General features: G+C 38.8%; 2 protein-coding genes across 2 annotated transcripts in view; both read left to right on the top strand.

Annotated features, from left to right (window-relative positions):
- Positions 1 to 4: 4 nt before the first annotated feature.
- Positions 5 to 15,264, top strand: eogt (EGF domain-specific O-linked N-acetylglucosamine (GlcNAc) transferase). Its single transcript, XM_084395891.1, has 16 exons — positions 5 to 107; positions 4,170 to 4,411; positions 4,636 to 4,736; positions 6,120 to 6,228; positions 6,412 to 6,506; positions 6,622 to 6,726; positions 8,355 to 8,461; positions 8,560 to 8,663; positions 9,980 to 10,072; positions 10,162 to 10,233; positions 10,530 to 10,616; positions 11,699 to 11,767; positions 11,961 to 12,022; positions 12,104 to 12,223; positions 13,578 to 13,680; positions 14,165 to 15,264. The coding sequence occupies exons 2-16, from the start codon at positions 4,214 to 4,216 to the stop codon at positions 14,309 to 14,311; spliced, it is 1,572 nt and encodes a 523-aa protein (XP_084252017.1). The 5' UTR covers positions 5 to 107; positions 4,170 to 4,213; the 3' UTR covers positions 14,312 to 15,264.
- Positions 15,265 to 19,666: 4,402 nt separating this feature from the next.
- tafa4b (TAFA chemokine like family member 4b) overlaps positions 19,667 to 23,678 on the top strand; it is a 62,840-nt gene continuing 58,828 nt past the window's right edge. The window contains exon 1 of the mRNA XM_084395582.1: positions 19,667 to 20,033. The gene's annotated coding sequence lies outside the window, so the exon portion shown is untranslated. The remainder of the gene's footprint in view (positions 20,034 to 23,678) is intronic.

Here is a 23,678-nt window from a genome sequence, read left to right as displayed (position 1 = left end):
TCTTGCGGTTAATAATAGCAGTAACACATGCCGGCTGATAGTTTCCGGTAGTATGGCGACTGCATCCCTAAATTCAACCACTGCCTTTCCTTAGTTTCTCCAAGGAGGTAAGCATATAATTATATATTTTTTTGTTAGAACTGTGACTATTCACTTTAACTTTCTCAGAGCTACTAAAAGTCGGAACAATTTCTTTTGGTGTGGGTTTATGTGTTTTTGAGCTAGTAAAGACAGCTGATATAATATAACTGATGGTGGGACAGCTGCAAGAGATTCTCACCCTGGCAACGTGTCAAGTCTTTGTGGTTGTTACGGTCCCCACCTCAGCTTGCACTATTATTATTTTTGTTGTGTGTTATTTTGACATCGTGGTGTGTCGGTGCATCTGGGAATCGCAGCTCTGTAGTTTGACTATAGGAGAAAAAAAAAAAAAAAACCGTGCAGATTTCACCAACTTTTACCATGTATCTATGGACAGGAATCCAGTATGGTACATTTACTCTTCTGTAGGACATTTAATTGAGCTGCTCCATGAAGCGAATGAGATTGCAATACACAGTGCGCCTTTGTTAATCTATTTGATCTGCCCTGTCTAGACAGATCGCATTAGACACTGAATTTAGAAGTGAATCTAATAGTTCAAAATCCCTTGGTCATACAGTTACTCTAGCTAGTTTTACTACTGTAAATCATAAGTAAATAAAAAGGGACATCTCTTTCAATGAATGCCAGAAGTTTATTATAATCTTTCTGTCATTGTGTTAAGTAGCCTATCTTTTTTTAGTACACAATGCTTGTAATTCCAGAAGTTTTATTAAAGTATTTGGACGCAAACTATGATTATCGTGGTGATTTGTGCAAAGATTGCTTAATGAATAGGTTCATTTGGCGTTCTCCGGTCACATTTGCATAATGTGGGTGTGTTTTTTTCCCACGGGTTTTTAATCATGTAATAATCTGTAATTACGTTGTCATAATTGTAAGGCAACACAGCAAAGCAGTTGGTCATTTCCCCTTGCAAAAAAAAAAAAAAGGAAAAAATAAAATAAATCACCATAGCTACCTAGATATCATAGTTATAAAGATAATATTCATTTCATTTATTAATATACTACTGTTAGTAAGCCTATGTTAATTTATTAACATTGACAAATAACTTTAGTAAATGGCACATTCCACTTTGGTGTCCCATGACTTATTTTTAAAGTCACTAATCTTATGTTGCTAAACTATTATCTAATATAAAATTAGTCTACCATGAAAGGTAGTTTAAAACATTAAATGTCTGTGGAGATTGTGGCACTGAAAGTCCATGAACAAAACTAAACGTGACATAACGTCCCTCCCGGCAAGGCGCGTCCTCGTGCTGTAGAAGATTGTTGACAGATCAGACCATCAGAAGAGATGGCGGAGGCTTAGGACGAGGACGTGGCGAAGGGCTGGTGAAAGTAGCAGGCGGACAGATAGATAACGACGACCAGGGAGGAGCAGGAGGTAGCATCCATGTTGGAGAAGACAGGAGGAGTGGCCAGGTGGATGTGAACAAGAGCTCAGCCATGCCGGTAGACCAAGACAGAGTCGATGGCGGGAGGAGCCATGATGGTGATGACATCTGGGGAACGACCGATGGCGAAGGAGCCTTGGGAGGTGGAGCCCACCGCGCAGACGGAAGTCCGAGGAAGTGATGGGACGCCAATGCTCTAGGCGGCTGCGACGGAGCCTCCGCGACGACCCCCAGAGATGGAAGTGGGGATCCAGAAGGCTGAGGACGAACTGGTGTGACCGAGGGCGGAGGTGGAGCCTGAGGGAGGGTGGAGCTTGCCGAAGTCAGAAGGGGTGGAGTGCCGGAGAGCAGCGGATGGCCCGCAAGTCCACAGCGGAGGCGTGGCGATGTTCGACCCAGGTGGAGCCGGCGGTCCGAGGGAGCCCGGTAAGGCCGAAGGCTGATGTCAACGCTGAGTCGAGGGAGGGAAAGGAGCGCGGGCGCAGGGTCGACGGGTCGAGGTGGGACTGAGGGTGGAGTGCCGGAGAGCAGTGGATGGCCCGCAAGTCCACAGCGGAGGCGTAGCAATGTTCGACCCAGGTGGAGCCGGCAGTCCGAGGGAGCCCGGTGAGGCCGAATGGCTGATGTCAACACTGGAGTTGAGGGGGGGGAAGGAGCGCGGGCGCAGGGTCAACAAGTCGAGGTGGGACTGAGCGCAGCGAGACTGGAGGCGGAGCCAAGGGCTCATCACCCCCAGGAGGAGTAGGCTCCCAGCAGGTCCACAGTGTAACCACACCACTGCGAGGAGGATGAGGTGACACAGAGGGACTGATGGGGGGTGATGTCTCAGTGGCAGGCTTGGCTGAGGACTGAAAATGGAGAGTGGCACAAAAAAATAGAGCATTCCTAATGGCAGTATGTAGAGGTGGTGGAAGGGGGACCCTGGGTGAGGATAACAGGACTGATGAAGAAGACTCAGATGAGTTCAAGGGATACAGGGAATTACACTCTCCACACTCAAATAAACTGTCCAACAGGTCCAGCCGGTGCTCGCTCTTAGTGGCGGGAGGGCGGGCGTGGCTCGCTTCCATCCCCCTCAAACTCGATGAGGATTCCCACGGCGATGGGCATGTTCACACCCCTGGTCAGACTCTCTTTGGTGCTTCAACTCCGGGCCAATGGTGTGCTCTGCCCTCCCATTCTCGCGCACAGGCTCAATTGTCGCTGCAAGCAGAAGTCTGCGGGGGGCTCAGGCGTCGTTGATTAGGGTGGTGACGGGCTGGGCTCTGGGTCTGGCCGGGTTCTGGATCGGGGCCGTACGCTCTCCGGACACCTCACCACAGCTTCTCTCCAACTCAATCCAGTGGTGGCTGGAAGGTAGATGGGGTTGTGGAAGTTTGCCCCGATCCAGAACAGGGTCTTTAGGGTCTCGTCGTCGCGCAGGCTGGTAAGTGCAAGACAACAGAAGTTCGCGAAGCTCAAAGGGCAGGGCTCTCCTGAGCCACCAAAATAAACTGAGCTCTTATATCCATTTTGGAGGTCCAGTCATCTGTAACACTGTGGTGCACTCAGGAACAGGCTGAAGACTCAGATGAGATCCAAACAACACTTTAATAGTAACACTCAATAATTAGGTAACAGGCAGGGAAACTCACATTTACACAGTGTAGTATTACAGTGACCAGACAAGGAGTGCAAGAGAAGGAACAACTTAAGTAGTGAACAGAATGAGGATAATTACTAAACACAGCTGACACACATTAACTCATAATGATGACCAAGGAGACGGAAGAGTGGCGGGAAACTGAATAAAGAAACGTGACAGATGAAAACTCACTGAAAGTACATGAACAAAACTAAACTGAACGTAACACAGTTATTCTCATTCAATTTTTGTACATTTTACAGAAATTGTTGTGTTGACTGACTGCATTTGTCAAGCTCAAACAAATATTTTTTTCATGAATAGAAAAAAATCAATTACAACAAACCAACATATAGTTTAATTAATAGGTTATATATATATATATTTTTTTTATTTCATTATTTTTAATTAATTTAGTCGATGTTTAAATTTTATTCCTAGAAAGTGATGTAAATCACTTTACTTAAATGTTGATAAAAAAAATTGTCACAAATGGGAAATGAAACAATTTTAAAGCTTGCTTTTAGAGTATTACAAAATCTGTGTAAAGAAGAAGTGCTTATTTTCTCTAGAGCATTAGATACATTTTCAGTTGTGATCGATTCCATTCAGGTACTTGTGGTAACGCTATGAAAAATAACAAAACGAGGCAGGCATTATGATTAAGTATAAATAGTTAATGATCTTACAGAGATCTTATCATCTTATCAGAAAATCAAAGAAATCCTCCCCGTTACGGTTCAATATTAGTTCTCAACCCATATCAGAGAACATACATAACCACCATTTCTGTCGAATGTACACTTGTTTTTCTATTAATTTCCCTCAATCCTGGCCTTATTGCTTAAACAATTGAAGGAAAAAGGTCACTAATATTTCCTGTGGTAGGAGTTTCACACGGAGTAAGATCCGTTCATTTGCAGGTTCCCACACTGTTGTTACTTCCAGAGCTTTGGTGTTTGTCCTCCCCCGTAAACCATTAGTTTTCTAGCTCTAAACACGCTTGTTCTCTCTCTCTCTCTCTCTCATAAATGAGTGTAGGTGCTGAGAGCCAGTGTGGTTCCTTCCATGTGGCTTGAGGGACTATGCTGCTGCTGGTAGCTCTGTGCCTGGCCTGCACTTATAAAACCATCTCCACCACAGACAGTGGCCAGAACAGCAGCCGCACGCCACAGCCGGACTACAGCAGCCTGGCGCTGCCTCAGCAGCATATTCCATTCTTTCTGCACAACAACAAACCATTGGTCAAACTCTGCAAGGAGGACCCGCTTTGCCCTTATAAAGTAAGCTATTTCCTCTTGTTTCTTATGGAATGCGTGCTAAAGTTGGATTAGAAGTGAGACATTGTAATACGTGAGCTATAATGGTGGATTAGGGGCTGATCTTTTTGGTATACAGTAGCTTGTGACTTTATTGCTAATTTCTAGTGTTGTGTATATGCTTTACTGGCATTAGATGATTATACGGGATGTTCTCTTAACTCTGTGTCTCTGTTGGCTGTTTACAGGATGCTCTGTTGCTCACGAATTCCTGCTGGGGGTATGAAAAGAGCTGCTCCGCTGAGCACAGATTCAGCTATCCTGTGTGCACCAGTGTTGACTCAGGATGGTATACCTTTCTTTACTGACCTACATTTTTCTTTAACACTTTTGCGTTTTCCCACTATCCATAACTATCTAATTACCCATGTATATGTATGTATATAGGCAGGACGGCAAAAATAACAACTGTCATCAAGTTTTACTCGCACTCAAAGCTATTGAAAGATCGGCGTTTGTGTGGGACACTTTTATAAGACTTTTTGGAGGAGGTAGCCATTGATCACAGTCTATCTCCTTTAAAAGTATCTCCTTTTGTGGATGACAAACATTTGAATGACATGATGTGAGTAAGTGTTGGCAGAAAGTTTTATTTTTGGTTGAATATCAAGCAATATTAGCAGATATTCGCAAAAGCTTGGGGTCGATACGTTTTTTTGAAAGAAGTCAAAAAAAAAGTCTCTCTAATGTTGTTAATATAATGATATTATAATATTGATAATATAATATAACATTAATATTGTTATTTAATAATTGGTCACAATATGTGTAATAGTTATAATATTTTTTTAATCATTAATACTTATTACATTAAATAATTATTTACAGTATTTATTACTATAGGTGAATGTTAAATTATAAATATGCTGCTGTTTATTCATTGTCAATTCATCTTTATTCATAATGCATTAATTAAAATTACTTTATTGCTTTATTGTGAAGTGTTACCCAATTATGCTTGTATAAGAACAAGTTAAATATCTATATTACATTTTCAGATGAAGTACAGTATGTCACTGCTTGTGTTGTGGTTTCTCTCTTTGTGAAAAATCACTTCTCAAAATTGTGGAATTTTTGATGCCAGAGATTTAGACTTTATTAAACAAATCCGAACAGCTTCCTGCAGGGAGCAGCTCCAGATTTCTGCCCCGTTCTCAATATATATCCATATATCCTATAGATATTCTTGGCAACACCATGTGTAACACATTCTATATATATATATTAATAGAAAGTTCTTCACCATATATGACCTACTACAGGCCCCTTAGTCGCACATTTAATTATCCTGGAGGATCCAGCACACAGTAAGATAAATAATAGTGTTCGCATGTACGGCTTAATTTATTTATTTTCTAAGAAATAAAATCTTCTTCACTTGAAGATTCATGCCAACTGTAGTTCCATAAACTATTGTGTGAAACATTGTTGAATTCAACTGTTTCTTTGCACCCGTGTCTTACAAATATTTGCACTACAAACCCTATTTACCGTGGAAAGCAAAGTTGTGTTCCTTTAATCTAGTGCTAATATTAAGCTAACACAAGTTACTAACATTTGAACACAGGCTGTTTTCCGCTGTGTCACTCAAGCACTTCAAGGACTTTACCTTCTGTACAAAGACTTCTATTATCTACTCCACATAGTGCCACTGTCTGTCTTCTTTCTGTAGGGCAGGCTCTATTCAGACTGCACAGGAACTGTTCTGGAAGCAGGCAGATTTTGGCTACGTGAGGGAGCGTCTCAGTGAGATGAAGACTTTGTGCAAGCCGTCGAGTCCTGTGAGTTTCCCTCTTCTACCTCTGTCTCATTTGCCTCGTCTTTACCGTGGTAAAGCTCTGGTAAAGTCCTCCAGAGCTTTGAGCATGAGCACTGAGCTTAAGACTTAAGGGCTGTTTTAAACATGTCCAAACAATACTGGGAACAATCTTGCAAATACAAGTTTGAAACTTTTTTTTTAAAAGGGTGATTCCTCTCTGAAGTGCTCCAGTCATATGCGGTTCTGCAGGGCCACAAACCTGTACCTGGACCTGAGGAGTCCCCGCAGAGGTCACGAGAGGTCAGTGCAATGCAGAACCCTGTGAAATAGTTTTCTCTCTGGCAGAACTGTGAGAACTTCCTGTCTAAATGAGTCCTCTTTCTTTCTCTCTCTCTCTTCCTCTATGCCACTGCAGGTATAAAGAGGATTTCCTGGAACAGGGTGAGATCGGTGGTCACTGCAGCCTTAATAGTAAAGCACTAGCTGCAGAAGGGACACACAAGAGTCCTCTTCAGTCTTGGTAAATAACTTTATATTTAACTTTTATGTCCAAATAAAAAAACTTCATGGACATTTACTGCATTAATGTATTTCTTAACATATGTGGAAAAACATTTAGAAACCAAGATGGATTAACTACTATAGGATCAGTAAGATTTTTTTCTTTTGAAAAAATATACTTGGTATTATTTTATTTTACTTTTATAGATGCATTAAATTGCACAAAAGTGACAATTTTACAAAATATATATATATTTTTCTAATAAATGCTGTTCTTTTGAACTTTCTGTTGATCAAAGAATCAATCTGTCATGGTCTGTTTTCAACATTGATAATAATAATAAATGTTTCTAGAGCACAAACTCTGCACATTAAAATAATTTCTGAAGGATCATGTGACACTGAAGACTAAAGTAATGATGCTGAAAATTCAGCTTTGCCATCACAGGAATACATTTAATTCTAAAATATATTATAATAGAAAACAGTTTCAAAAATCTTTCTGATTCCAAACATTTGAACAGTAGAATATATCTGCTAATGTCTCTTGACATTCACATAATTTACTTACCTTATGCCATTCAAAACCATTTTTCATTCACAAAAGGAGATATTTAAAAAAATGTTCATGCTGCTCTTTTCCATACAATAAAAATAGACCGTGATCAATGGCTACCTCCTCCAGAAAGTGCCACATATCATTTTTTTAGCTATATTCCTATCTTTGAAATCCATTCAATAGCTTTAAAGGAGAAGTCCGGTCAATTTTAACATTGAGCTCATTTCTTTGTACATTTGGAGAGCTGTCAGTACAGAGAACAACGACAAAAATCGGTGTTGCCTACACCGAGTTATCCTCTTTTTAAAATTGGCACCCTGTTGACTTCAATGGGGCAAGTTTTAAACCTGCTTTTTTCGAAGTCCACAGTAGTCGATTGTCGAGTTCACGCGCATAGGTTTAGTACCTATGATCACGCGCGTGAATTCGACAATCGACTACTGTGGACTTCGACCGAAAACAGGATGTAAATACAGGTATGTGCGCTGGCTGAATAAACATCATTTTTATTAATATCTTTCACATCTACTGCAGTCAGATTCACCCGCGTTCACTCCGAAGGAATCACTCACATGATCTGTGCACTTGTAATGACACATCAAGGATGTTAAGAGCCTAAAAGCAGGTTTAAAACTTGCCCCATTGAAGTCAACAGGGTGCAAATTTTAAAAAGAGGATAACTCGGTGTAGGCGACAACGATTTTTGTCGTTGTTCTCTGTACTGACAGCACTCCAAATGTACAAAAAAATGAGCTCAATGTTAAAATTGACCGGAGTTCTCCTTTAAGTTAACTTAAGTTTGCAGGAAAATTGACCATTTTCACAGAATGTGATAATAAGTTTCCCAAGTTGCCATTATCGCAAAACTCTATTGTGGAAACTCTATCACAGAGTTTTTCTTTTGCTATTGGAGCAAATGGAAATACAAAAATTATATTTGTTGTTGTCTCTCGTTCCCCGCTATAGAAGTTTACCCAACTATGACGACTTCTGCTTCTGAGAACCCCAGAAATGCTACAAGGGTCCACATTAAAGTTTTAAGATATAAAACAGACTTTTATGTTCATGTCTTGTTTTTCCTCTCTCAGGTTTGCTGAATTGCAGACATACTCAGAGCTCGACTTCCACCCCCAGGACGATGGCCATTGTGATGTTATAATCGACAGACCAACCGTCTTCATGAAACTGGATGCAGGTCATCTTTCTGTGGGAATTAAGGGAGCTTTTTGTTTAATCATCACAAAGGCTTTTTTTAAAATCTTTTTTTATGCATGCTTCTCCTGTCTTTTGCAGGAGTGAACATGTACCATCATTTCTGTGACTTTGTCAACCTCTACATCTCCCAGCACATCAACAATTCCTTCAGCCGTGACATAAACATCGTCATGTGGGACACAGTAAGTGTTCATCTCTCTTAAACACACAAACATTCTTTGCTTCTAATATGTCTTCCAGTAAATCATCAACCATGAGGGCTTAGAGAGCATTTCTTTCAAACACTAACGGAAGGTTTGTTGTTTAAACCGACTGCCAGTTTCAGGAGGTTTGCGGTTCCTAAAAGAGAAAGATAAAAAGGAAACAGTGGGCTGAAAATAAAGTGACTTACGAGAAAACCTTATCCTGCCCATTGTTCAGACACTGGTATTTCAAGGGCGAGGAACTGAGGAAGAGGGAAAATGAAGGGGTGTGTAGAAAGAGGGAGACTTTTTTTGTATGAAACAATGGAATGCAAAATTAAATCCACCTTGTAATATTATTATATATTTATGTACCTGAGAATTACGTTTTTAACCAAGTCTAGGCTTCGTTTACCACATTTACTTGAAGGTGTGAGTCTCGAAATGTCCCATTCACACAGCAACTTACACTAGTAGCATCTCAAATTCGAATACTGTCTGTATGAACGTTAAATGGGAGTCAAGCCAGTATTCTCAACCATGATAGTGACCAAGTAATATCAAAGATGGCGACGTCCATAAAACTGAAAAGTTGTATTACTTTTGACACGACAAGAGTTCAATCGAGTTGCAAGTTAATCCGTCAAATCTTTATTAACCGAGAGCAGCGTTTAAATCTGTGTGGAGAGCGGAGCATTTGAGTCGCGTGTAGAACAAACCGTTAAACCGCTGTACCACATGAGAACAACTCAGCACACGGTAGACAGGCATTTGCGCAGCGCATAGCGGCTCCCTCGCGACGGTTCAGTCCGGTTCCGTTCACAGAGCGCGAGAATGCGGTACGTGAGTCCTCAAGTTTTTCGGGTGTGAGTTCGGTTACAGAATGCGGTTGTCACTGACTGTGTGTGAACGTCACTGTATTAAGGACTCAAATGCATTCTGTTGGTGTGTGAACGTGGCCAGTGTCTCCAGACTTTGAATGGTCCTTTTGGATTTTAGTTTCAATCGTAGATTAAGAGAGATTAGGAAAATAAGGATTAGAATCTAATCCAGTTAAGAAGATACATTTAGGTAAGGTAAGTTAATGACTCTTAGTTCCTGTCTGAATGAATGAATTGGTTATTACATGACTTTTGACTGATCATGATGGCTATTTTGAGTATGCAGACAAAGTTAGGCTACAGTAACTCATCAGTCAATACCATTGCTGAATATTTTCTCCTTAAAACTGCAGTGTATCAATGACCATCTAAAAATGGTGGTTTAAAAAAAAAACACATCTTCAATGCATTTAATTGAGTTGTTTTGTCTGTCAGAGTGTGTATGGATATGGAGACCTGTTCAGTGAAACGTGGCAGGCTTTCACAGATTATGACATCATTCATCTCAAAAACTTTGACTCCAAAAGGGTAAAAGACTTTTACACCACATCACCAGTCCACACTTTTATCAGCATCTCAGTGTTTTGGTGCTATTTAAAAGTATGTGTTTTTCACAGGTGTGTTTCAGAGACGCATTTTTCTCTCTCCTTCCAAGAATGCGATATGGCCTTTTCTACAACACCCCTCTTGTACGTATCCTTATAATTGGCATGTATCTGTTGCTCTCAAGTGTCCCCCCCTCCCTCCATTTAGCATTTGTTCATTTCATCATGTTCATCTGCTGTCTTCTGTCTATGTTAATGCATCTCTGCGTGACATCTTTGGATGCTGTGCATGTGATATAGAGTATTTGCCTTGTGTGAGACAAAACTCATCTGGTGCTGCCGCTCAAATCATCCTCATATTAATGATTGTGTGCCTCTGCCTTCTGTGTGCAAATGACATGAAGAGAAGATTTAACTGACAGATGTGTGTAATTTGATAGATCTCTGACTGCCACAGTAAGGGGATGTTCAAGGCGTTTTCCCAGCATGTCCTTTATCGACTCAATGTCCCACAAGATGGACCGAAGGTAAACATGCTTGAACTCACACACACACACATGCGCACACACACACACACACACATGCATCATACGATACACGCACACAGAACATGATTTGATTCCTGTATTCTAATAATAGAAAGACAATCATTCTCTCTGCATGAGATACTAATATATCTATATGTGTTTGACAATGTCTGGAAAACAAAAGAGATTTTTGAAAGAGTGATTGAAGTTATAAAGAAAAGAAGTTATGAGCATAAAAATGCCAAAGTCAGCACAGGAAACAGATTATATACTTCGTAAATTTTTTATCCATACATTTATAAACACAATTTACGCACTTGTGCTAATTTTGAAATGGTTATGCTTACCTCCTAGTGAAATCTGACATTATCAAACACATATAGATATATAAAAAAAGACATATCAAACATTATATTTATATTTTATAATATTTTTAATTCTTATAATTTTTATTAAATAATGATTAATGATTAATATTAATTACATTTCATATTTTATTATTTATTTTATTTTAAATATAAAATTAATTTGAATTCTTAAAAATAAATAAATTATTATTTTATATAATATATATATATTTTTAATACTAGATTTCTTATTAATTTAAATCATTATTTTATCATTTATATTATATTCTTTATTGTTTTATTATAAATATTAAATTAATTTTAATTCTTAAACTTTTAAATACATAAATATTAAATTGTAATATTATAATATTGATAGACATATTTTCAATATTTTTTTGCCACAGGCTTTTGTGTAGGAAGATTAGCAATAATGTTTAGATTAAGGTCACACATATACCTAAAATAGTTTATTTATTGTCATAATTATACTATCTACCACTAGATGGGACTGTTGTACAATTTATTCCTTCACATGGTCTGTCATGAGGGAGCCCAGTTCTTTCTTATCACACATATTATGACATTTACTTCCTCTTTACCCACCTAAATAAAGGTTTAAATAACAAATTCTCATGTCTGAATGTATTTTGAAAATGGATTATATATGTTACAAAATATATAAATGTGTGTTGAGAAATGTATGAAATCTATGATGTCCTTCTGCTCTGTCAGGTGGGCCAAGTCCGTGTCACTCTGTTGGCAAGAAGCACTGACTACCGTAGGATAATAAACCAGCAGGAGGTGAATGCTCTATCTCTCTCTTTGCTCATCATTGATTTATCACTCTGCTTCCTTAACTGCCCATTTAAACTCTTATTTGCTGAAGACCCCTGCTTGGTAAAAAGCCTCGATTTACTTGGCCTCTGTCCACATGAGTGTGAGGTCTCGTTAATCACCCTCTGAATCCCTGCTGTGTGTGTATGTGTGTGTTCAGCTTATCAATGCCCTGAAGACTGTGCCTTTATTCGAGGTCAAGCTGGTGGATTACAAATTCAAGTGAGTTATTCTGTCTTTGTTGTTTTAAATGTAGCGATTTTTGTGGTGTTTGCGTGATTGAAAGCTGATGTGTATTCTTAGAGAGATGCCGCTTCTGGAGCAGATCCACGCCACACACAACTCTGACATCTTCATTGGGATGCATGGAGCCGGCCTGACCCACCTCCTCTTTCTTCCCGACTGGGCTGTCATATTTGAATTGTATGTAACTCTCTGCTTTCTAAGTGATCTGCGTGGCCAGCTATGCTGTACTATAGAGCTGTCAGTCTGAGGAATGTAAATACTTCTTCACTCCACTTCACTTTTAAGTTGTAGTCACTTTAAAACCCTCAGAGTTTATATAAACAGTTATTGGTGACAGTCTGCAGTGTTTATATAATGTTTATACCACTTGATTGTATTAAAACAACCAAAAAAGTTAAAAGTTGAAGCATTTATTGCGAGTTATAAATGACAAATGTGAGAAGTGTTTGCATGGTTGATGGACATTCTATGAAGAAATCAAATACTTTTGCAATAAATACTTTTAAAATATTACCATTCAAAAAGTTTGGGGTTGGTACAATTTTTTTTATGTTTTTTAAAAGGAGTCTCTTATGCTCCCAGAGGCTGCATTTATTTGATCAAAAATACAGTTAAATAATTAATTTTTATTTAAAATAATTTTAAAGTGTAATTTATTCCTGTGAATGCAAAGCTGAATTTTCAGTCTTCAGTGTCACATGATCCTTCAGAAATCGTTCTAATATGCTGATTTGGTGCTTAAGAAACAGTTGTGCTGCTTAATATTTTTCAGGAAACCATGATTAATTTTTCAGGGTTTTTTGATGAGTAGAAAGTTCAAAAGAATAGCATTTATTTGAAATAGAAATATTTAATAGCATTATAAATGTCTTTAATGTCACTTTTGATCAATATAATGTGTCCTTGCTGAATAAAAGTATTCATTTCTAAAAAAATAAATAAAAAAAATACAAGAATCTTACTGATCCAAAACATTTGAATGGTAGTGTACTTAAAACTTAAAACAGGAACTTAAAACAAGGACCATCCCCACCATACACACTGAAGAAGAAACAGCAATGTGGTTGATCAAAAAAGGTTTTCAAATAGCTTAAACTTGTTCAAATATTATCTTTACACTTTATCTTTTTTACATCTTTATCTTAGCCCCTGACAACCACCAATCTTGGACATTTGGTTGCATTCTTGCTTAAAAAAAAGTTTCTTTCTGTTTTACCATTGATAAATGAATACATCACGACTTTTTTTTTTCCGCGGCACCTATCTGCATGTGTTAAGATGTATTCCACAGTGTGCATCTGACACCCATGTCATGTTATACATCTATCCAACACTCACGTGGATGCAGTCAAGCTTTTTAATAGGGATAGCATCTGACTGTGTCTGTGTGTAGTGTGTGTGTGTGTGTGTGTGTGACAGTGAAATACAGCCTAATTAAACAGTTATCCATCAAACTGAGTCTGCGGAGGCTTTGTGGGCCACTTCCTGCTAAGTTTGGGACATAAAACATCCCTCTTTCTGTATTCCACAGGTACAACTGTCAAGATGAGAGCTGCTACCGTGATCTGGCCCGACTGAGGGGAGTCCATTACATGACTTGGCAGAAAAGGGACAAAGTGTTCCCCCAGGATAAGGTGAAGAGAGCACACACACACACACACACACACACACACACACACACACACACACACACACACACACACACACACACACACACACACACACACACACACACACACACACACACACACACACACACACACATAGCCACACATAGCCAAACCTATACACCACTGCCTGGATTCATTCCAGTTTATATCATTTCATTCCAGTATTCCTTTATACATTACCAAAATCACATTCGGTGTGAGTAATGTTAGTACCTTTTCTATTAGAGAAGTATAATATATTTAATTTTAATTCTCTAATAGGAATATATATACACCCACCGGCGACTTTATTAGGTAAATCTTACTTATACCAGGTTGGACCCCCTTTATCCTTCAGAACTACCGGTACCTTGATTTTTCAACAAGGTGCTGGAAACATTCCTCAGAGGTTTTGGTCCATTATATTATATTACTGTATATTATTGACGAATGTTTTGTTCTGTCTCAGGGTCATCATCCTACTCTTGGGGAACATCCTAAGTTTACCAACTACACTTTTGACGTTGAGGAGTTCATGCAGTTAGTCCTTCAAGCGGCTGAACATGTGACCCGGCACCCGGAGTGGCGTGCGAGACAAGCCCGAGATGAACTGTAACCTGTAAAACACGGTGGTCTTCTGCAAGGAGATAGATGAACACACTCCAACAAACTCTCTGCACTCTTATACTCCTATAGCCGTGCTAACGAAAAGCAAATGGCTAATATGGGAAAGCACATTTTACTTTTAGAAAAAGCATCTTTTACATTCTGCACACTGAGTGTTACACTCCTGTTAAAAGACATTTTATTAGAGGATGTATTGGTTTGACGCATTTTGTGTGGTTTGTACCTCCTCTCAGGTACAGTATGTGGGCTTTTTTAGAGACTACACTTTTAAAACCTGATTTAAGTGCAGCTTTGTGAATTATTTGGCTATGGGTTGAATTCCAATGTAGTTTGTAAGACATCTTTAGACAGCACCCCCAGGGGATCAGGCTTTGGGTACTGAACTAATGTTGAGTCTACCCACATAGTTTGGTAGCATTATTTATAACAGTCAAACCATATTTAAAGCATTTTTTTGTGCCTTTTAATACATTTAGGCAAGGGAGATGACCCCAGCTTCATATTTATTACAGTGTCAGTTACTTTTTTATTTCTCTGGGCAGTTAAAGTAGTCATTTTGTAAATGCAAAACTATGTTGAGGGATTCATTACTGCAGTCCTGTTGCACACATTAAGATGTTTGTTCAGTATTGCTTCATTTTATAAAAAAAACTATTTTTATCAGTATTAATATGCTCAGACCCCTTCATGAACAGTTGCAAAAGTTTCTGTAAATTATCATAATTTTAAATTCTGGTTTGAGTTGAAGTCAAAGTATATCCTAATCCTATATCGAAATCCTGTGACGATATTTAATTTTTTTGACTGTTTTTGAAAACATCTGTTTTGTATGTATATGCATTTGGGAAATGAAATGAAGCTATTTAAAAAAAAAAATTGTGTACAAGATTTCATCTTTCTCACATACATTGAGAAATACATAAAACATTATTTATGGATATCACTAAAATTGTTCCTTTATCATAAATCAGTCATTACAAGAACTTGTACGTGTTTCATAGTGTAAGACTATACGACAGACAAAAAGTGCACTGGTTTGAAATGTGCTGTCACTGCCATTAATCTCTGTGACCTCAAAGCTGAAACCCGGGGACTTGAGGACACAGGAAAAACCAATGAAATTATTACAAGTTGAAACAATATTAATTTGAAACATTTTAATTAGGGGAAAATTAAGAAACACCTGGAATATTTCTTAATAAATTGCCTGCTTTTCATGTTGTATGCATAGCAGCCAGAGACATGACAAATAGGCTAATAATAATAATAATTTTATTTACAAAACGCCCGTATTTTTATTTAAATGTGATTTAATAAAACAATTAATTTCCAAAAAGATTTCCATCTTAAAAATTGTGAGTGTAATATTTTATCCATTATGTTAAGATGAATACTATATGATTGAGACATGAAATAAATGTCCCGAATAACAGAATAATCCCGCTCTTGCACTTGTGTATTGTGGCCGCTAGATGGCGGTACAACACCATTAATAATTCTGTATCATTTCTTTCGAGTTTCCACCATGACCCTGATGTCCCGTCTCATTCTCACACGCTGCATTCATCCTACCTGAAAGATTATTAACTCTCTAAAGTTTGTGAAATCCATCCATGGCGTTATATATTTATATTTAGGACATTATTTCGATATATCACTTTAGATATTATCTTCTTACTGCTCTCTCACTGAGTTTTTCACAGTCTTGCACCTCGTAGACGCACTTGTCAGAGGTAAATGATAAAGTTACGTTGCTTTCATTGTCTCTCGGTTGTTATAGAGAGGCTAAATGAGTGTGTGCTCGAACACAGACAGTTTATTACAAACGGCGTGCTGCACTTGCTCTGTAATTACTGCTAGTAACAGGAGAGTTATAGTCGCGCGCGTGAAGGATTATTCTCCGTCTCAGTGCTTTCTAATGATGAACCCCACTCAGCTAATAACGCCAGCCTTTTCCCTTCATGTCTTATTCAGTGAATTCTTTCTCCGCGCGCGGGTGGCCTTATTTTGTCGTGTTTAAAGTAATGGGATGTCACTGGTGGAATTGTTTGGGAGTGAGCAATTATTACCGCCCTCCTTCCCCTCTTTTCTGCTGAAGAAATGTGCTCCCCAAACCCTGTATCCTCCCTCCTCATACACACTGCATCCTCCTCATACACACTGCATCATGTAAATGAGCGCCGCTGCTCTTACCTCTGAGGAAACATAATGATTCTAAAAGTTCCTCGAAATGTATGTCTTTTCTGTTTCGGAAAGGTGATTTATGAAGTCAATTTCTTAATTTAAATGATTATATTATTATTATAAGAGTAAATAAATTGCATGGTGGTGTCATCTGAGGATACATTTATATGTGTGCCTTTAAGACGTAACAGGGTTGACAGCTTTAGCTCGTTTAGTCATTAGCTTTTCTTTTGCTCAAGGTCATGACACATAAGGTGCTTATTAGAAAGAGAATTTTTATTTTTATATATGTATATTTTTTGATAATACCCCTACAGATATCTAACTTTCAGTAGTAAGGTGTAAAAAAAAAAAAAACGACATGATTAGTAGGCTAAGTCATGGCAAATTATGTTTTTACATTAACTGTAGCATTTTAATAAGTTATACAAGATTCAAGTCAGTTTGATATAATTCAAGTCGAAATGACTTGCACAACTAAGTTTACATGCAACTGAATGTAAGTTTTTAATTTAAAATATGTGGAACATTTTTTACAGTGTACAAACTTGAGCTAATCTCACAAAACACATAGAGCTAGTGACAAAAAGAAGAAACACTTGTCTTCGAAGAGTTTATTCAATCATTTTATTAAGGGTATATCAGTAAAAAGTGGTAATGGTAACATTTAAATGACCTGTTTTTATTAAAGTCAAAAATATTAGTCAACATCCCTAAGTAAATACATTGATTTATACCAACAAAGCTATTTTTTATGCATTAAGTCAGGTAGAAATAGCTCTTTATGGGAGTTATTGCAAGTTACCACTTTTTACAGTGTAAATGGATCAATGTGTAACATTTTTAAATAGAATATGTGCAATAAAATCATTTTTTTATTTTGTATTAATATTGAATATATTTATCAGTACAAATTACTATTTTTTATTTCCATATTATTTACTAAATAAATACAAATTAAATAAAATGTTTAAATGTTTTCTGTTGATGCCTTTAGTAACACATTGGTGTTAGCTTTTTATTGTCACTGCATGTTTGCACATTAGAGACTCTTTTAATGACCCCAAAAACACAGTGCATGATTTAATGAAAAAATAATATTTATTGCCAAAATATGTCTGGCTGTTTGTAGGCCCAACATTCCTGTCTGGCCCTGCTGTCTTTTGGCTCTATATGACACACAGTCTCTTTTATCCTTCTTCCCTGAGTGTCAATATTTCAGGAAATGAATTTCCGCTCTGACTTTCGACAGAGTGCTACGCAATGTTCCTTCGGCACTGTTCAGTTATGATTCTCCCATTCTTGCCTGCTTTGGAACCGAGATTAGATTTGTTTGTCATCCATTACCCATTTCCATTGTCTTCATGCATAATATCCATTATCCTGCGTGTATCAACGTGGCTTAATCTGATTCATCTCACGAAGAAGAAAAAAAATAATTCTCACCACTGAACAGAAATAAATCAATTACCAACAGCTCATCTTACATACCCACATCTACAGGCGTCCCACAAAGCAAGAAAACATTCTCTTTCAGAGGATAAATGTGGAAATATTGATTGTGTTGGAAGAAATATTCCTCAAGTTATGATCAGACATTTCCATAATGCTCAGTCCTCCGAGAGAACAATCTCAGAAGGAAGAAGTCTCAGCGGGGATCCTATAACACAAGCTCTCTGATAAAAGACATTTGTGCCCTTTCCTCCAATTCGACTCTGTCAGCATTATTACGACTTGTATTCTCTCATATGCCAGTTGTACATTAAATGCTGTAAGTTATATGCAAAACATTCATTCTTGGAGCTGTCAGTTCTTGTGAAGCAACCAACTTGCTTGACTGACGAAAGGAAGTCCATTGTGAAAGCAAGATGTGCTGTCCATGGTGCTGAAATGAACTCCATAATGTCCAATTGTAGTCGCTATCCTTTCCTCATAGAGATGTAAATTACAGAATTTATGCAATGGCAAGTGCAATAATGTGAAGGAGTTATCAATTCCCTGTTACATATTTGACACATGCACTTATAATAGGTTCATTTATCTACTGATATACCTTTGATGATCTGATCAACCGAGACAGGTGCTTCTCTCACTTCATCACTTGTACACTAGCCTATAGCCGCATCTAAATATTCTACACATGGCGCCACAACATATGATGACTCCGTACATTCTCTCTGCAAAAGTGCAATTGGCCAGCAATTTTGCCAGAGGTCCTTGGAAACAAGTAGGGAACATCTAGAGAGCTTCACAAGGTTGTTTGTGGTTAATATTTTATTAGGTAAATGTCCGGGCCGAAGAGGATGTTCAATGGTGAAAATAAATAGCATGGAATATTGAGTGCAATGGCAGTACTTTTAAAATGAGGATTCAAATGGGTTATATTTCTTGTTGTACCGAATACCCCTTTTATCTCTCTCTCTCTTTTTTTTTTTTTTATACATGAAGGAGACAAAGATTCCAATTTCCTAGCCGAGACGACCGGGGATTGGAGACGCATATCAAAGGATAGTTGGTGTGTAGGTGGCTTAACCCAGGACTTTTATATCCCTTCTTAAGTCAGACGTAGTGCGATAATGAGAAAAAAAATAAAAATGTCAGGGGTATCAGATGTTAAACCTCTAAATGACCTTTTGGTGTAGGATATGGTATAGGGGCATCCAGAACTGGTATTTATGATGGAAACCGTTGATGGAGATTTAATTTCACCTGCCAGGCTCAACTTTGAGGGGTGTCAGGCTGTGATTGGCTATTGATAAAATAATTTGCCACATGATAGAAATCTAAAGAGTCCCCGGCTATGAGACTGAACTAGAATAGACTAAATCGATCTTTAAAGGATTCACCTGTTCTTGCGCATGGTAAAAACCAGACTGCGCTTCGAAGCAGGGCAGGTTGGAAGTGTAAAAAATTAAAAACCTTTCCACTCACTTTTTTGCCAGGCTGTCGTTATAATACAGCCGCTCACTTCAACACTTGTAAGCTATGACATCAGTTAGCGTGGATACTTGAAAGATCGCGCGCGCGGGGCGGGGGTGCAGCCGACGCACGTGCGCGGAATAAGCAAGGCAAGTTCGCAGTTCTCTTGTCAAATCGATCGCAGCTCGGGAGGAGTGTGCGAGGCGCAGTTATCATCGCAGACTTCCTCATCACTCACAGTCCCAGCGGTTCCGCAGGAAGACAGCTGTTAATAACCTAACAAGCATGTCTGGAACATTATAAGGCCATTAGTCTACTAACCTCCATATGGATTTACGCACTTCTTTTCTGAGATTCAATCGCTGACGGTGCTTTTCGCTTTTTCTTTTTCGTCCTCTCTCGTTCATCCCGTCGGTGATGTTTGGCGAAGAGATTCGCAAAATAATGGGCAAATTCGGTTCATGAACTCTCCGTGTGATGGACAGGCGGCTATCGAGTTCGAGCTTGGCTGGAGTTAGTAGAAAGTGAGCTCGTTTAAAACACACATCTGTCTTCAGACTCCTGTCACATTTGAAGCAAGGAAAATGCCCTCGCTTTCATAAACGGAGGTAAATTGCTTTTCATTCTCTATTTTGGGCCAGTCTTCAGCTTAAACTATGACATTGATTAGTTGTTGGCTACAAATTGATATTGGTTGGGTTTCCATTAACGTTAAGCAGAGCGTTAGTCGCACGCAAGGAGCGCGCTTTCCCAAAAGCATCGTTATCTGTAGCACGTATAAACGTTCGTAAATTAAGTCCAATGGGTGCAACTTAAACGGATCTTTTTTGTATCCGTTTTTGCAGTATATCCGAGTGAAAGGGATATTTAATAAATAGTGTGAATGCATCTTGAGCATTACAAACACGAACACAATTGTTAAAAGTCTTGATAAAAATCGAATTTAAAACGATCCTCTGCAGTCTGCGCATGCCACGTGACAATCTTAAATTGAACAGGCATAACTTTATGCGGGCCTTTTATTTTATATTAAAACAATATTCTTAACAAATGATTTGAGTACAGTGTGACTAAATGAGCGCCTCCCACTAGTTCTTCCTCCTCCTCCTCCTCCTCCTCTTCTTGTTCCAATGGTGTTCACATGTTGCATGGTGGCAGTGCATGTGGCTCAGACCTCAAACCAGATGATCTATGAATACACAATACATATACATCTTTCCTAAGGAGCACAACAAATAAGTGAGAGCGACAGAGATCCTTTATGATGATCCACGTAACGCGCGCTGCCATTTGTTGTTCAGAAATGTTAAATAACTTTAAGCGCATCTACAAGATGATGCGCAATTTCCATGTTTGGCAGTATTTGCGCACAATAGGAGGCGACAATCTCCTGTGGATATTGGACATAATTTCGGCCTTTGTTCAACATCTTTGGACCTTAAACCATCCTTAAAGTTCTACTTCTCAGTTAAAGAAAAAAGTATAACTACAATTTCCCCCCACTCATGTTAATAGCATAAGGGGTTTAAAACATTTAAGTAGTGATAAAAGTTAGATCACACGTTAGCCAGACTGCGTATTTTCACCTTTCGCTAAACAGACGGAAACAAAGTCGCGTTTGCCAGATGAGGTAACCATAACAACACCCCGCGTCGCGCGCTTTCCATCGCGATCGGTTTTCTGGGCTTTACATAAAACGTAACAAATATGACTTTATCATAGATTTGCATATCATAAATAAACTTAAAAAAAATATTTTAGATAATTACACCGCGCTAGTGGCGAGTACAGATTGCAGTTAGCGCAGCGCGAGATGAACCTCGACAGATGCGCACGAAAAATTACATTTACATTAATCAATGATTTACTTGAATTATTTTTAATAATCGCCCCACCTTGAAGCCATTGTATTCGCACACTGTATGAATGGTGAGACTTAATGAGCGATCAGTTTGGGTTTCTGAGCTTCTTATTAGCACCTATCGAAACAGCGATTCGCTGATCTGGCGCTTTTAACGCGCTTTGAATGCGCTCCCAATGGAGAAGGAATAGAGCTGCGCGGCTGAAGCGCGAAGTGCCTCCTGGACTAAACGCACCAACCTCATCACATCATGTAACAAATGCTCTTCATCTTCATCTCCACCCCTTTCCCGCTTCCCTGCCATTTGTTCTGTCCAATAAGTATTGAGAGCGATTAATTATTCCCCCTTTGTTTCGCTTCCTCCGCGGCGCGCTGCAGAGACAGTCGTGTCATTAGTTCAACCGAGGTTGGGCGAGAATTGTAACGCGAGTTAATTGTCATCGACACTCACATTAACAACCAAGCAACACAGCTGAGCCTAGCGGAGATTGCTCAATGAAACCTGTGCGTAAGAAGAGCTACACATGTGTTTTTCCAACTCTGTCACGCACACAGTCATCCCTTTCAATTGGGCCTTGAATCACAGTGTTCCCTTTGAGCGAGATGTAGGAGAGAAAGAGGGTGTGAGTGAGAGAGAGAGAGAGAGATCATGTGCACCGTGGAAGAGCACATCTGGGCGGCTGCCTGCAGTCGATTGGTTCCCCCTCTTGATGTCAGTTCTGTGTCTTAGCATTAACTCGTAACCTGCATCTCTCTCTTTTCTTTTCTTTTCTTTTCTTTTCTTTTCTTTTCTTTTCTTTTCTTTTCTTTTCTTTTCTTTTCTTTTCTTTTCTTGTCACATGACAACAAAATTACTTCCAGCATCAATCTTTTATTAATAAACCCTAATACAATTGCAGTTGATTTTGATATTTAGGCTAGGTTTTCATATAATTACCCGTAGAAACACATTATAAGGCGCACACACACACACACACACACACACACACACACACACACACACACACACACACACACACACACACACACACACACACACATATGGTCAAAACATTTTCAGACACCAGATATAATTGAATAATTTTACACTATTGTTCATTTACTGTATGTAAGTGAGGATAGCAAAATAAAGTAAACTGTGACATATTATACCCAACAAATATTCATACAGTGTCCAGTAAAATGTATAAAAATTTGGGACCAACAATTATTCAGACACTTTGACCTGACCATGTTTTGCTTACCGGTAAGTGTTTTCCTTTAATTGCTAATGCAACCTTTTTACACCACATACTGAACTAAATTAAGCATTGCTTGGTAATTGGTTGAGCTAAATTGGTATTATCTAATTGTGTAGTTAAATTTAACAGCTGACAGCTTATTCAACCTAATTCATTTGTGAGACAGTCTAACAGATTAAGGATGGCCAAAACCAGTGAAATATCAACTGATTTGATAACTACAAGAACAAGTTCTTGTCATATTTTATTACCATTTCTAAACTATAGCGAATAAACTATACTAATGTGAGAAACGTTGAAGGTGTCTGAATAAATTTTGGTTTGACTATATACATATACATATATATATATATATATTATATAGTTCTCATTTAGTAAGTACATGCATGGGAGGACGAGTCGTGTTCATATTCGAGGGAGGGAGGGAGGGAGGGGTGTGGTGGGTTGGAGAGGGGGAACGAGGGACGCTCGAGGGGATCTCTGATAGATAAGGCACGGATTGTGAGCAGCTCAGCTGGTCAGATCTGCTCTCTGAGCTCTGAGCTGGCATTAGCCAATCCACTCTGTTCTGCCGTGATGGATGGATGCTCTTAGAACGGACAAGGACCGGGGAGAGGCAGAGTGAGAGAGCATCACACAAAGAGAGATGGTGGGAGGGTCATTAAAGAGAAGGAGGGAGCCATATAAATCGAAAGGGGTTAGAAAGAAATTAATGATGGAGGGAGAGACAGAGTGAGAGATTCATGAGGAACAGAAGGCAGTGATGGGAAAGTCTCTCATCTGTAAATGAGATTGTCCCTGATGGCCATTTTCTCCCCCAGTTCGCTCATTCTTCTTTCCCTCACAAACCTCAATGCTCCGCTGGACGCAGGTCTCAATACCGGGGCTCCGCGAGTGCTGACAGTGAAAAACAGAGAGACTGGAGGGAGTCGGGCCTCGGGAGACTCTTTCGTATTTCCCCCTCTCTCACGTAGTCACTTCACACCACTTGGCCCTGAAACCTTAAAAAACTAGGGAGGTCTGAGAGGGCACATTATTCAACAACAAAGTTTATGGGAAAGAGGGTTGAAAGTGCAAAAATACATCAGAGCTATAAAATACTAAAGAAAGTTAGTTTAGGATTCACATAGGAAATATGTGAGATGCATCCG

Source organism: Rutilus rutilus (assembly GCF_951802725.1).
Source record: "Rutilus rutilus genome assembly, chromosome: 22".
NCBI lineage: Eukaryota > Metazoa > Chordata > Actinopteri > Cypriniformes > Leuciscidae > Rutilus > Rutilus rutilus.
Note: the sequence above shows the minus strand (reverse complement) of the source record. Positions and strands in the feature narration are given on the sequence as shown.